The sequence below is a fragment of the Helobdella robusta genome, assembly GCF_000326865.2.
Source record: "Helobdella robusta unplaced genomic scaffold HELROscaffold_5, whole genome shotgun sequence".
NCBI lineage: Eukaryota > Metazoa > Annelida > Clitellata > Rhynchobdellida > Glossiphoniidae > Helobdella > Helobdella robusta.
Window position 1 is genome coordinate 5,680,409 of NW_008705254.1, and position 16,680 is coordinate 5,697,088.

The following is a 16,680-nucleotide window of genomic DNA, read 5'->3' on the forward strand; positions in this document are numbered from 1 at the left end:
CTTATGCCCAAAATAAAAAAAACCTCATGCGAATAATCCATCATCGCACTGGAATCATCATCGGCCATCTTTGACAACAATCTTCCAAGAAGTCAGGCGAGTCCAACACGAGGATGAGCGGTGTGACTGAAGTTTGACGTGGTTATATTACAAATGAAAAAAAAACTAAAAGTTATGGCAGACTAAAAACGTTTTAACTTTTTCTTTAATGACATAATTAAAACTTATTTTTTGTATATTAATAAATTTATATTATAACTGAAATTTTGAATAAAAAAAATTTTATTGAAATTGAAAAAAAATTTATACGTTGAATTTAATTTTTCTATTAATCTTAACATTTCGAAATGTGAAATGTTTAAAAAAGTTTAATGTTTGTTATTTTTTTAAATATATAATTTTTTATAGTCAAACTTCTCAGTATTTAAACTCTTAAAATAAACAATTTAAACCAAAAATGTTTTTTAAACTAGTTACCATATTTGTTCTCTTTGTAACATCGTTTTACCCTCAATTGATCAAATTGTTGGTTTACTTTTCGTGTTGTAGGATTGTGCAAAAATAAATAAAATGTTAATTGTGTTAATTATTAATTACTTTAATTTATGATAATTAATTTATTTTATTTCAATTGTTATTAATTTATTTATAATAATTTATGAATAAAAAGTGGTTTCAGCACTGATCAGATTGGTGGATCACATAACAAATTATGAACCTAAATCTAACTAAACTAAATAAATAAATAGGCAATCTCTTCTACTTAGTAATTAGTTCTACTAGTACACACAGACACACTAACTAAAACTGGTCTAACTACTAAACTAATGCTAATCTAAGGCAAAATCCTAGAACAGTGCTTGCTACGTGAGAGATAAGTATGAATGAGTGAGTGCACAAGATTAAAATTGTGAAAATAGTTTTAGACACATAATTGTAATCTAAAAAGAAACCTTCTAACCTAATCCTATCACATTTTTATAGAAATTACAACTTAATTGAGTGTAAATGTAAATAAATTGTTTTCAATTCAATTGCAGGCACTGTCCTAGGATTATGCCTAATCTATTCCTACATGTCTAATTCTAATGCTATTCTAATGGCCAATCTTTATTTTATTATTATTATTAAAATTTTTATTTTGAAGTGAAAAAAAATGACATTGAAATTTTTAGTAATATTAAAACATATTAAGTTAATAAAAATACTTTTAATATGTCATTTATTTAATTTTGATTTTTTTTATTATATTTAATAATGGGGTAAAATCGGAGATTTCTACTATTACTCCTACTAGTAATCCTATCATAACAAACATGGTGTACTTATAATAAATTGACTCCGCCCATTTTGAATTGTCTAGCTCTTAATTATTTATTTATATCAAATTGGAAATAATTCAATACAGATTAATCCTTAGGTAAGTAATTTGATACAAGTTAATTCTTACTTAAAAATAATCAATGTTTTTAATTCAAATTTAAACGGTCGACTCACGAACGTTAAATACTCACGGTTTAGACAAATAATTAAAATTCACACAAAAACAAGATGATAATGTTTTTGATTTTATATGAATTTATTTGATTTTGTTAAAATTAAAGTATTTACATGATGTACAAAACTAAAAATGATCTTAAAAATTTATTTGAAAAAAAATTAATGTATTTAAACGATGTAAAAAAAAACAAAATATTGTTAAACTTAAACAGTATTTATACAGGATAGTATGTACGGGTAAGCTCTAAAGCTTTCTGGAACCAATCGTCACGGTTCCTGACACTGCGTTGCCACAGAAATTCATCAAGATATGATGACATGTGGTAATTACATGTGCCATTCATCCATTTTATTTTATGTTTGGCACACCGCCAAAGGTTTTATGAATAATAAATAATAGTTAACCTGAAGTTCTATTTTTAAGTAAAATTTACTCATATTTATTTTTAACTTTTTTTTATTTAATGTTCACTATTTCAACTATTTGACAAGTAATGATCTAAAAAACTTACTTAATTAAATTATTTTCAATTTGATATAAATAAATAATCAAGAGCGCTAGATAATTCAAAATGGGTGGAGTTAATTTATTAAAATACATTATGATTGTTTGTAAACATGGAGGATACCTTAGGAGTACTTATCTCACGTTTTACCGAAAAATCTAATTTATAAATTATTAAAAATATTGTAACAAAATATTGAACATCAGAAATAAAAACTAGGTTGTTTTCTAGAGTCTCCTGTGTTCAAATAAGTTAACAGTTAATGATTAAATGTGGATTTAATAGTTAATTAAATTTATTTAAGGTTAAATTCCTTGCCAGATGTTGGAATTGCTGCCATTAAGTTAGTTTCTACACACGACAGCAACTCAACTGAGACTACGGCACCCACGACAACAAAAACAAATTCCATAATGTCTAGTTCATTATCGTCGCTAAACAACTGGGTGACCTTGAATGTTGGTGGAAAATACTTCACAACTACGAGAATGACACTAGTTGCCAGTGTTTGCATTAATTTTTTTTTTTTCTATGTACTATCCTTTAAGTACTATCCTACAAGTGCTACCTTATCTTATAAAAGTATCTACATTGTTTTGGAATTTCAACTTGTAATTAATAAATTTTTAACACAATTAAAATTTGAATGAATAGTTTGAATATAAATTTTGTCGATTTTATGTCAATTGTTTCAAGTTCCTACTGTGTTGAATATTAATTTAATAGTTTATAGATTTTTCTTTTTTAATTTTTATATATACTTGAAAAATAGGAAATACAGCACTGATTATCTTAATTTTTTTATAGATAAATATAAATATATATAATTTATATAATGGGTGGCGTGATGGCTCAATGGTTAAAGGCGCCTGGTCTTGCTATTATACGCTGTGTGTGTTTGTCGTTGAAACCTCTGAAGCAAATGCAAAAGAGAGAGAGAGAAACCTTTAAATAAAAAAATAAAAAATGAAAATTAACATTAATATGTATAATCTAAAAAAAAGTATGAAATGTAAAAATAAATTGCACAGAACCCTGACAGCATGCTGGCCAGGATGTTTGATGGAGATTCCAGTTGGAGTCACACAACGGACAACAATGGCGCCATCTTGATTGACAGAAGTCCCCACTACTTTGAACCAATCCTCAACTACCTTCGAACAGGAGAGTTGTTCATCAACAGTGGGATCGATTACAAGTCATTCATTCATTCATTATATGCCTTCTTCTCATTTCTTAATCTATTAATTTTCTTTTTTGTCATTTTATTTTTAGAAATAGTTACGAAAATTTATTTACAGTTTTTTAATTGTGTTAATTTATCCTATGAATTAAATTATTATTTATGTATAGATTTAATTTACAAGAAATGTTCATTCAGTTTTGTAATTATCTCATTTAAAACATTTAAATGAATAATTGAAATAATTGAATGCAGTGATGACTTCTAATATTGATTCAATTGATTATGATGGTTGCTCTCTTAACGATGATGACGATGACAATGATGATGACGATGATAATGATGATGATCCTTGCAGAGGCGTCCTTTCAGAAGCCAGGTTCTTTGGTGTTGTTGGTGTCGTTGACATCTTAACAAAGAGACTTGAAAATGAAAATTTAGAGGAGAAGTTCACAGAGCAGCCTTTTACCAGGAGGTTTGCAAATTCCAAACTTTTAATTATTTCTACCATCAATGAGATTCGTTGCAAGTGAATGAGATGCATCTATCTTTTTTCGAAAATTATTTTTCTCACTAGTTTGTGAAAGGGTAGTGTAGTGCTTCCATGTGAGTTGCGATGCTGAAGTTTCCAGGTTTAAGTTTCAGTCCCGATTTTGTTGACTGTGGGATCAATTTGAAGTAACTTCAGTAGACATCAGACATTGGAGCAACTCATCTGTAGGCAGTAGACATTTAGAGTGTCTCACCGGTAGACAATCAATAGACCATTAGACATTGGAGTAACTCACCACTAGACATTAGACACTTGAGCTGGTAGATATTCATATTAAAAAAGTATCACTAGGACATTATGCTAAAGAAATTGTAGCATAGTTGGTTGAGACAAATGTGCCGGTTCGTGCATTTTCTTTGAGATTATAAATATTGTAAAAAAGAAAGGTAAAAGTATTAGTTACCATGCAAATTAAAAAATTTCTGTTTTTTTGAAGTTCAAATTCGTGTCCAGATATTTTTTTAAATTAAACATTCTCTGAATGTGTTGATGTTGTAAAAAATTTGTTGATAATCTGTTGAATTTGGTGTTCCATCCATTTTTATGTCCATTTTTTTCTGCTATTTGTGTGGAAGTTTTTTAATTTGTTCGTTAAATTAGTTGAATTATTTCAATGGTTTGTACTAATTAAGTTGTAAATGTTTGAAATTGAAGAGAGTTCCTGAAGATGATTATTGGCACGCCTTCAAGTTGGGAGCTGAGATGTCAGGGAATCAATTTGGAAGGTTTGTATGTATACTGCTTGGGCTTGCCTGTGCCTTTTAAAACGTTCAATGTTTTAAAGTGTATTCTCTTTTATTTCAACACCTCACATGCGTCAACGACACGCTTACAGCAACACACACATACACACACAGGCACACACACACACAGAATGCACGCATATATAACATGAACATGTGCTCTTACCCATTAAGCTGTCCTGCTGCTACCACGTATGCTTCTGTTTCCATTCCTATTCATTTCTATGGTTCCACTTATATATGTCATGTTTAAATAAGATGTAAGAATCTTGGAGTTGGAGTATGTTGTACTTTCCTTATACAGTTTTTTCAGTTATTTTAACAGCGACCAAGTTGGAAAGCCGCCAGGCGAGAACTCCAGCACATTTTTAGGCTTCGGATGTATGATATAATTAATAGAAAACGTTACAGGAACGTCATGTCAAGTGTGTTGCCACGTGTAGGAATAAGCTTCTCCTGCGTTGCAAATTTTAATTAAATTGGATTTACAACTTAGGCAGGCACTCCACCACCTCATATTATTTTCAGAATTTGTTTGACATTGAGGAGCAAATGCTTCTAATTGACTTCCATGCTAATAAGACGAAGATAAAAAAATGATTAACATTAGGCATTAACGAACTACAAATGTTTATCATTAACTAAAGTACAACATAATCATTTTTTATTAATTATTTAAAAAAAACTCAATATTATTTATTATTACTATTTTGTGATGAAAGCATTCCATCCCGTGCAGGTTGTGACTTATCCAAACTCGATCTACGCCACATAAACTTCAAGTACGCCAATTTGAAGAAAGCTGATCTGAGCATGACTAATCTATCCAATTGTAATTTTGAGAGTTGGTAGCTTTTCACTTTTATGGTAAATTGTGTTATTCTTATAAAAAATTGTAATTGCATTTGTTGAAACTATTGAAAACACCAATAATTATTCTTAGCAGAACTTAATAATATCATGCAGTCAGTTCTTCCCTCTTCTACCTTCAAGGCATAAGATCTTATTTTGTCATTAATTGAACTGCGCAGTTTATAACTGATGTTACCTCATAAGGCCATTTAGTTTTAAATATAACTTATAAAATTATTTATTAGAGGAATTGCTAATGAATATTGACGCCATTATTAATGCAGGAGCGGATATGACAGGTGTGAAGATGGACCAGGCCACGGTGCTGGCCGTTCGGATGCTCTGTGTCAATTTGGAGTCTGCATCCATGAAGGGCTGCAACTTCGAAGATCCCGCTGGTTCGTTTTTTCCTTTGTGTTTTTGTTAACTGTTTATTTGTCATTGTTTATGTTTTGTTTTTTTATTATTGTTCATATTTTGTTTATTTATCATTGTTCATGTTTGTGGCAGAAAGAAGAAAAAATGTTTGTCAATAAATTGAAAAGTTTTTGGTTAAGTATTCATTTATATATTATATATATAAATATATATATATAATAATATTTGGTTATTGTTAGATTGATTGTTGGATTGATTGATTGACAAATTGTATCATCTCGCAGGCAGCCACACGAGTATGGAGGGAGCAAATATGAAAGGAGTGAATCTGGAGGGAAGTAGGATGGCTGGGATCAATTTAAGAGTAGCCAACCTAAAGAACGCCAACCTGCAGAACTGTGATTTGAGGGGTTGGCTGAACTTTTCAGAGAAGATAATTTATTTTTCTTGAAGTTCACGTACTTACTAAATAAAAGCTAACACTGATGCATTAATATTTATTATAGCATGTATATGTATTACATACGCCTATATTATGCAAAACAGTGTAACGCTTGTTGTGACGTATATTGTTGGCTGACCTGATATTTATGTTACTGGCGGAATTGTTATGCATCTACATTTCTTGGCTCAGTTTTTGGCAACAAAGACCAACATTCTTAGTTTTACTGGAGAAGTTTACCATCAATTTTTTCTATGTCATTTTTATTCTACATTTCTCCGTTCATCAAGTTAAAACACTCATTAAACGATTATTTCTCAATCAGATATTTCAAATTTTTTACTCATTGAAAAAAAGATTTATTTATCTTTGAATTAATCGAACTGCATTACTACTCGTTCACGGTAACCAGCAGTATAGACGGAAATTTTTTATAAACCTTTTTTCTTATTTTGTTTACAGTTTTTCTATTAAAAATTGTTTTTTAATAAAATTTTTTCGTATGTCGTTGTAACGGGGGGAGGAGGCTGAAACAGTTGAAACAGTTTTCAGTCAACATTTATGGAGGGAATTTGTTAAATTTAACCTTAACCTAACTAAATTTTTTATTGTGGGCATAACGACAGCCTATAATGAACATACAAATGACATCTGCAGGTGCTGTTTTAGCCGGGACCGATCTTGAAAATTGTAATCTTAGTGGTTGTGACTTGCAGGAGGCCAATTTGAGAGGAGCCAACCTAAAGGGAGCCACGTTCGAACTCATGTTGAATCCCTTGCACATGTCACAAGCTGTTAGATGATGATTGGTCCAGAAAAGTTAAAGATCTATAAATATATTCACTCTGTGATATTTTTTAAAGTTATGCGAATGTGTACTTCGTTGCTATAAAATGAATTGAGTTATGTTGCAATTAATTTGCCTGTACATATTTACTTTCGGAATTGTTACATTCTATATTCTTGTTTTTTCAACGAGTTAGTCACAGTTTCATAAACTTAAAAGCTTGGATATAAAGTTATAAAGTCACGAGCGTAATTTAATTAATTTAAAATATTTATTCTTGTCCACAAACACGGTCAAGCTATGGATTTTGCTATAAACGATCATTTGCTTCCATATTTTGTCTGTTTTCATTTGGAATGTTGTCACTTGAATTTCTCTAAAGCATTGATACCTTTTCTTTTATTTAACAATTCTGCACCATGACGATGATCAAATTTATTTTTTGTTGACATTTTGCCATTCAAATGAAATTTTTGATCTCATGCTTTGTGACTTTTTCAAATAACAACCATTATGCCGACTTTGTTTTTGACGAATACTAACAGTTGAATGTCGATTTTTGTGCTTTTAACGGAGTTTACTCAGCGGAAAATGAAAATTATCAACAAATGCAACAATTTATCTACAAAATATTTGTTAATCCGTTAAGAAGTTACTTGATTTTATCTTTCTCCAAGAAGTTCACTACTTTATTCTAAATATTTCTCGAAGTTTTTTTAATTTTTTTGGTTCTATGCTGTCAACGCCTATTACCACCATCAACTTTCCACAAAAAGCTGCATAAATGGCTTTATAATTCAGTGTGAAAAGTAAGTTTCATTAACCTTGTGGAAGCTTGTTACAGCATATTGGGATTTGATTCCACGATTGCTCCTTATACTAAAGGTAAAGCACACCAATTATTTTTTCTGATGAAAATTGTTTGCTAATTCATCTGAAGGAACAAATTCAACCAGTTTTTATCAAAATAGAATACCGTAATCGACTATAATCGTCTGACCACGGTAATCTTGTGCTTTCTAAATTCAAATTTTCTCTGATAAAAAAATTCGGTTTCATTTGCCTACAGTTGTTCTACCATTTGTTAAATTAAAAAATTCTAACTGTCGTTCATGGATATATATATATATATATATATATATATATATATATATATATATTCATGGTATATTGCCTTTTTAATGAAGGTCTAAAGTTCAATTCTTTTTAATAAATAGAGCTCTAAGTTTATGCAGAGCAAGAGTTAATGATAAATTCTCTGGCATTGTATCCCAAGCAGTGTGCTCCAATGTAGTGTCTTAATATAGTTATTTATTATTTTCACCGATTTATTATTTTAAAAGTTAATATTGGTAAGACGAAGGTAATGGTGAGTGGGGAAGGTGGGGAGCGAGTGATAAGTAAAATAGACCCCTGTGGGGTATGTGATAGGAGAGTGAAGGCTAACTCAGTATTGTGTATAGGATGTCAGAAATGGGTGCATAAGAGATGTAGTGGTGTGAGGGGGGCACTGAAAAAGGTGGAAGGCACGTTCAAATGTAAGAAATGTGTTCATGGTGTGATTAATAGGACGGACGCAAGGACGGGGTTGAGTGGTGGTATTGAAAGAGTGGAAAGCTTTGTTTACTTAGGGGATAAGCTGAATGCGGATGGAGGATGTTTGAGCGCAGTTACGGCTAGAGTTCGTGTGGGATGGATGAAATTTAGGGAACTGGGTGGGGTATTGTGTGGAAAGAAATGGTCAGTGAAGATGAAAGGGAGGGTATATAAAGCATGTGTGAGAGCAGCGATGGTATATGGTGGTGAAACTTGGGTGTTGAGGAGAGAGGAGGAAAGTGTACTGCAGAGGGCTGAAAGAGCTATGGTGAGGATGATGTGTGGGGTTAAAGTGAAGGATAGGAGGAGTAGTACAGAGCTGATGTCAATGATGGGACTGAATGAGGACATTGTGACATTGATAAGGAGATCGAGATTGCGGTGGTATGGACATGTGTTGAGAAGGGATGAAAGGGTCGGGATTAGGCGAGCGTTGGAGTTCGAGGTTGAAGGAGTGGTAGGAAGGGGTCGTCCGCGATTGGGATGGAGAGAGCAGGTGGAGAAGGACAGGGTGAAAGCGGGGTTGCGTGATACTGAGGCGAGTGACAGATGTGGATGGCGTCGAGGGGTATTTCGGTTTCATCATAGGTAGCCAAACGGCAACCCCCGATCTCGGGGAAAATGCCGTCTAAACGTGTGTTGTTGTTGTTGTTGTTGTATTTTCACCGATAGCTTGTCAGTGAAATTAGATAGTTTTGCCGAAGCACATATTTGCAAACAATGCTAAAAGTTGTAAACACATACAATGTTTGGAATTTGTTGTCAAATTACAAAATGCACTTGATGCTTAAAGAAGTGGACAGATAAATGGTTATTAAAGTTGAATACACGTAAATGTAACGAACTTACTCTTCATAAACATCAAGCTACAAGTTATGATTATAAAATGGCGAACGAATTAATTAGTCATGTGAAATGTACAAAAGATTAGGCAGTATTATAGTATAGATAGAAAACTAAATTTCGTGGAACTCATATCGGAAAAGTTTATAAAGCCTACAGCATGCCTGTCATCTTAAAAAGGTATTTTCGACAAATGGATCAAAGTAATGTCATGCAAGAGCTTTATACGAAGTCAGGTGGAATATTCCACCAAAGTATGGTGAAAAGGTTTAAAAAGTATAAAAAAAACAGAAAAGCCCAAGAAAATTGATAAGAACTTACATATGAGGAGCGACGGAAGTTTTAAAATCTGCAGACATTGAAATATTTCAGATGCAAAAACAGTATGTTTAAAGAATATTAAAAAAAAACTAGATCCAACAAACTTAAATAACTTATATATAAAAAAAATATGGCAATAAAAAATGTTGCTTCTAATAGTAGATATATGGAACGGCCACCTTGGTGAAGTATGGATGGAAAAGCCATCTTGGTGAAGTAGTGGAACCTCATTCTCTGGCGAGATAACGTTTGGTTTAACCAGCTTGTTTCTACGAGAGAAACTACCTGAACTGGAAATAAAACTACTAGTTAAATAATTGTGAAACAGCTGAAGATATGGGTAGGGTACAGCTATATGGGCACGATGCCTGCGCTTATTGGTCTCGTATTGTTGTTTGTAATTATGTTTGAAACGTAAAACTTTTTTTAAATTTTAATTAATAGCACACTGTATAAAGTTTATTGGATGTTCATGTTGTACTACGCGGTCATATGAATTCAAACAAAAAATGGTTAAGCTGAACCTAATGAAGCAAAATGTAGTTACACACACACATACATCTTTCTAACATATAAGTATTATAGAAATGCATATAAATATTCATTTATATGTACACACAATGATAATATAGATATATTTTATCGGTTTTGTATTTTTCCGCAAAATTAGTGAAAAGGGAGCAAGTTGTTGCTTCTAATTTGAACCGGTCACGTCTTATAATATGCTTCATTTGCAAGTGCATGCTACATACGTGATATATGCGTGCATGAAAAATATCTGGATATGCATATCATTATATATATATATATATATATATATATATATATATATATATATATATTCATCAATAATTGCACACACACACACACACACATATATATATATATATATATATATATATATATATATATATATATATATATATATACATATATGTGTGTATGAATTCTAACGAATTGTTGGAATTAATCAATTTAAAGTTTGTCTTGTCAATTTTCTGTACTAGAATTTTTTGGAAATTGTTTAATTTATTGAAAATAGAATTATTAGTTAGTGTCGACTCTTCATCTGTGTTGTTTTCATTTCTTTGTTCTTCATTGTTTTTGAAGTTAGTATCAAGGCGTCAAGTTGGTAATAGTATAATCATTCAACTAAGTAACTCACTTTGCTGAAGAACTAACTTTGCTTTGTTTAAAGAAACTATATAAACCAAATCTGCACTGAAGATGATTTTAAAAAAATCAAAATAAGGCCTATCTGCAAGATGAATTTGGATAACAACAGTTTTATAAAATTTTCTTGATGAACTTGGATAATAATTCTATTTTCAATAAACTGAACTATTTCCAAAAAATTCTATGTATGTGTGTTTATTTATTTATTTAGTCAAAAATCGTAAATTATCAAAGTTAAAAATATTGATCGTAAACATGCGATAACGTTTATAGGCCAACCTGCACCAGCACAATGTTGATCCGGGACCATATTCTGATCCCAGGTCAACCTATAAAGAGATAAAAATTATTAGTTATCAATACCAATGAATAAATAAATAAACAATACATTTTAATTTGTAATTCATAGCAGTATTGACCTGAAAGAAACTTTACATTAAAATTTATGCAGTCTCCAAACAGCTTTTTTAGATTAAATATAAAATATACTGTGTAAATACTTACGTGATATAGCTATGGTATCGGTGCTGATTAAAACAAGTACATTTATTTCTTCAATGTGCTCGATTATCCGACCATGCCGAGGGTCGATATTGTAGCTTACAACATCAGTCCTACTGCAGCATGTTACAATATCTTTTAAACTATAAGCAATGTCAAACGATCTGATGTGAAATTAGACAGCAGTCTTTAATTTATATAAAAAGTAAATACTTCAGACGTAATAGTTGTAGCAAATAAATTATTTTATTTATTAAATGTTTTATTTAACTGAAAAAATGACCATAATTAATGTTGACAAATGATAACAAACAACCATGATAACGATCACGAATTTGATGATTGGCGTGGTATTGTGGCGAAAAATGCGGAAAGCGTTTCTATAAATTGTGAAGAGAAGATACAAACCAGTAGTCCTAACAAGCGTACCACCACTTCAGTTCATTCTCTCAATTCAAATGCAACTTCATAATTAATTCATCGATAGTAAAGATGAAAATTTGGTTAATCGTCACCCTACCAGCGTGCAATATGTGGTTGAAAATTAAAAAAGAACGTTTGTACAATATGTAATAGTTAAACTTTAATTAAAAACAAAGATGATTTTAAATAAATCTACATTCCGCTCGGTCTAACGCAAATATTCTACTGTAAGACAACATCAGCACCGTGCCGTGTTGTTAGCGGCACGCAGAGTTAGATATACGTATAGTTGTTTTCATGTCATAAGCACGATAAATTATTAAGAATGTCATCGACTTGATCGAGATGGTTATTCTCTCATTTTATTAACGTTTTACTACATTCTAAAAAATGTCATCGTATATACTTGTTCCTCTACTACGCAGCCTTTTGTATATGTATATATACAAAATAACTTAATACGTACAATGTACGTATTAAGTTATCAAACTGTTCAAAACGTTAAGGACTCAATTATTTCAATTTGAAATTAACGTTTATATTTCTAACAAGTTATTGAAAAGTTATTTCATAGTATGAAAGTAAAAATTACAAAAAAATTTAGATATTCAAATGCAAAAGCTAATCATAGGATGATGTTTATTAAACTGAAATAAACAATAAAATTATTAAAAAAACAAACATTAATTTAAATTTTAAAAAATAAATTTTTATAGTTGCAATTATTTTACATGCTCCATAAACATTATATTTCTACTTTAAAATTATTTATGCAAATTAAAATAACCAAATGAAACATTGAGTAAGCAAAAAGTTTCCTTAAGTTTCAAACGACACAGTAAGTTATTTCCCATGCAAACATCAAAAATTCGCGAGGTACAAACTCTTTATGAGTCTTACACAGGTGTCATTATATTATATTATCGTATATTATATTTTATATATATGATCCAAACTTTAAATGAATAAGCTATGTTATTGAACTTCGAGAAATACATTCAATTGAAAAAGCATGAAGATAGAGAACTCTTGTGTATCTTATGTTTCTGAGAAGACTCGCCGAAGAAAACAGAAGTGACAAGGAGACGTGGTTGGATCGTTGGATGGGTAACCTGCTAGATCCGGCCAGGTTTTACCAGATGTGGACAAGAAGTTATAACAACGGTGGCGGATACACCAGAAAAACAGCTTGACTTGTTGAAATTAAAATGAAAATTTATTAGAAACCAGGTTGATCGTAACAAACGAACTGACCCAAAGCCATCAGAGCACGTGACTGTGAAGCGATCCACGCAGGTTAATGAATTGTGGCGAAACATTTCGAGGCTATTCAGAAGATTTATTAAAAAAGAAAATTTTCTAAATGTGGAGAATATTTTAAAGACTATTGAGCTGAGGACGTTTTAAGAGGAAATTATCTAACGCATTAGAAAAAGACAAAAATTATAAATTATAAACCATCAACCAAACACATGCATACATATAATCATGCGATATATATATACCTATATATATATATATATATATATATATATATATATATATATGTATGTGTGTGTGTATACAACATACAAAACACACGCAATCATACCAACGCTATCTACCAACTCAATAACACAACTTAGCCAAAGCGTTGAAAGAACTAAATTTACTTAAGGTGTTCCAGATCAGTCTAGTGCGTACAAGCCATTGCTAATTAATTATTTAATAAAATATATATATTATATATATATATATATATATATATACGATCATATCTAAATCAGCTTAATTTATAAGATAAGAAACACATTAAATAAATAAAAATAAATAATTCAATATTTGTATGAATAGTTTTCAGTTATAAATATACGCGTGTGTTGTATGTATGGGTGAATGTGTATGCACGTGTTAGCGTACACTACTACGTAACATTATAAGCGTCGTATAGGTGCGTCCACGGTTTATACAAACACACTCAGTCGTTTAGTCCCGCTAAAATTTCTAGTGTGATTTTTAAATAGGTAAAAATTATTTCAATGATGATGAAGACGACGATGACGAAGACGATGGTGATGAAGACGACGATGATGAAGACGATAATGATGAAGACGACGATGATGAAGACGATGATGAGAATAAAAATGGATTCTGGTAGAAATATTAACGAAGGTGATAAACAAAAACATGATGTAGGAAAGTAATTTAAAATGCTTATTTCATTGTATTTAAAATGAAATGTATTTTAAAATGAGGAAGCCATCTTTTAATTAGTTTATTAACATCAAAATAACATTTTAATAAATTAATTGACAATGATTTAAAAACAACTTATTGTTGGAAAGAAAGAATGACCGCATGCATTGTTACCAGGCCTCTAACACATTCATCATCATGTACGTCTTTAAAAACCGCGCAACGAACAGCAAACGTTTTCTTATAGTTCGCTTGAAAGTTCATCCTTACAACGACAGAAAGAGTATGCAGAACTCAAGTCACATTTTAATTTATTTCAAATAGTTTGTAATTACAAATGACACACAACAACATTACAGGATCGATAAGGAGCCGGCTAGTGCAAAAACAAATTTAATAATTATATCAACAACAACAACAACGACAATAATAATAATAATAATCATAATCATATATGGTGATAAAATTATTAATTTCGTTAAAAAAAAGAAGTTTTAACGATAAAAAACATACAGCAAATGCTAATTAAACATTTTTTTGTCTTCATCTAAAGCCATATATTACATGTTTATATAGATATATACTTACACGCTTACAAACTATATTTATATATGTGTGTGTGTGTGTTTGTGTAACTGAACGAGAAACAGAAAAACAACAGTGAGGACAAATTTGCTTAAAAATATATGGTACATAAACGACATGTAAATCAATAACATATAAGAAAATAATATTGATTTTAATTTATTCGTCTAACAAATATTAACTTTTATTCTAGCTTATTTCGTTAATTGCCTAATCATCGTAACCAACATCGTTGCCAAATTCGTTTAGCTCATGCAAATTCTCAATTTACGAAGTTTATGTGGCGCAAATTGAGATGTAAAATAAATTGAGAGCCGCACATAAGTTAAAACTATTACCCACGTCCGTGAAACAAATTTGCTGGTAGGATGGGACGCCTTCAAATACGTAGTTTAAAACGGATTCCTCATTGCACCAAATTAACCAACTTTTTTTATAGAATAACTTGCAGGGAGAGTCAAATTATTGACCGTGCTAGACCGCTGACCTCAACGGTTCCTTTGCAATATCGTAATTTTTAATCCTACCAACAAATTATGTGGCCACCATAAAGATCGTCACATACGTTTTTATCATTACCATTAGAATAGAAAGCTAACGACTTCAACATATTTGCAGTTTTTTATTTCGTTCAACAAGCGTATCACAGCAGTTTTACTTCATACATCTTTGAAAAAGTTTCTAATAAAATATCGATCGATTGGACAATCATCGAGGAAATATGGAAACCTTGAGGAAAATAATAGGGACGACTGATGAATGGAACAAGATGTAAGTGATTTTTATTTGGAGAAGTTCAATGATGAGAACAAATTATTTAGAAAAGATAGACCAATGAATGACAATTAGATTTTAAAACGAAAACAAACCACTGATAGATAGATGGAAGGCAAAAATTATTAATAGTTGTTTTATATCATTACTAAAAATTTGTTGCAGTTTCTATTTCTGTTTATTTTTTGATGAAAGATATTACTAAACTTTGAAACAGAAAAACGAAAGTACCAGAAGTTACTTCAAAAAGTTGAAAAATGCTTGACGCCAGTATTTGATCAATGGATCAGTCACTTAAATTTGAATACATCTACCTACTTTAGCCGTTCATATTATTGTTGTAAGACTGATTGTTTTTTTTACCATTACAAAAATATTAATCCGGCAACCTAACACATTGTTTTAATCGATGGCTGACAACCTACCCTTTCAAGTTAATGAAAGTAATTAAATAACAATCTTTAATTTATTAAAAGCTGATTAAGAAACTAAACTGCATTCATAAGAATAAGGAAGTATCAACTAAAATTATATTTAAAACTAGCCAGTAAATAAGATTAAACGACAAATTTAATGATGACGAAACATGTAATTAGATGACCATCAAAAACATTATGCATCATTATCATCCGCATTGTCATTATCAACTTTGCCATCAATAAACTTTCCATTCATCACCATCATAACCCCTTCCATCATCATCATCATTATCATCTTACCATCATCACCATCACTTTGATATACTTATAAATGAATAAATTTGAAACTGAAGTAAAGCTCACAATAAAAACAATAATTAAAAAAAACAAAAAAAAAACAATAATAAAAAAACAACAATAAAAACAACTTGTAGAAACATCCAGCTAACGTGACATCGTATTACATTTAATCCAATCAAGTAAGTATTTATGACGAAAAACTGATTTACAGAATTGTGTAAACAAAATAAAACAAAACTTAATTAACATAAGGAAATAACGGAAAGGTTGTTTGCAGCAAAAGCACGTGTAAGCAAGTGCGAGTCTGCGTCCTAAACCTTTAAAAAGACAACAAGTTACTCTGAAAACAAATGCACTAATTAAATTAACAGCTTGCCAATATGCTAACGAATGAGCGAGCAGTGAACAACCGAAATGATGAATAAAAAATGTGAACGTTGGTGAACGTGGAGCGACCAAAATAAAACGGCAAACGCGAAACAAACAACCAGCGACAATGAAACATTTAAAATCAGAACAGATATTTTACCACACACAAACATACATTTAAGTACAACGTTATAAACAAATGAATGAATGAACTGCACGAACGAACAAACGTATGAACAAGCCAATGGTTGATC

At 30.7% G+C, this 16,680-nt stretch overlaps 1 protein-coding gene across 1 annotated transcript; it reads left to right on the top strand.

Moving 5' to 3' along the window:
- The first annotated feature begins 2,116 nt into the window (after positions 1 to 2,116).
- HELRODRAFT_95543 (hypothetical protein) lies at positions 2,117 to 7,471 on the top strand. The gene is made up of 9 exons (XM_009027024.1): positions 2,117 to 2,225; positions 2,311 to 2,512; positions 3,038 to 3,204; positions 3,548 to 3,664; positions 4,397 to 4,467; positions 5,225 to 5,329; positions 5,622 to 5,735; positions 6,000 to 6,125; positions 6,815 to 7,471. Exons 2-9 carry the CDS (start codon positions 2,420 to 2,422, stop codon positions 6,958 to 6,960), a joined length of 939 nt encoding a protein of 312 aa, XP_009025272.1. The 5' UTR covers positions 2,117 to 2,225; positions 2,311 to 2,419; the 3' UTR covers positions 6,961 to 7,471.
- Positions 7,472 to 16,680: the final 9,209 nt, after the last annotated feature.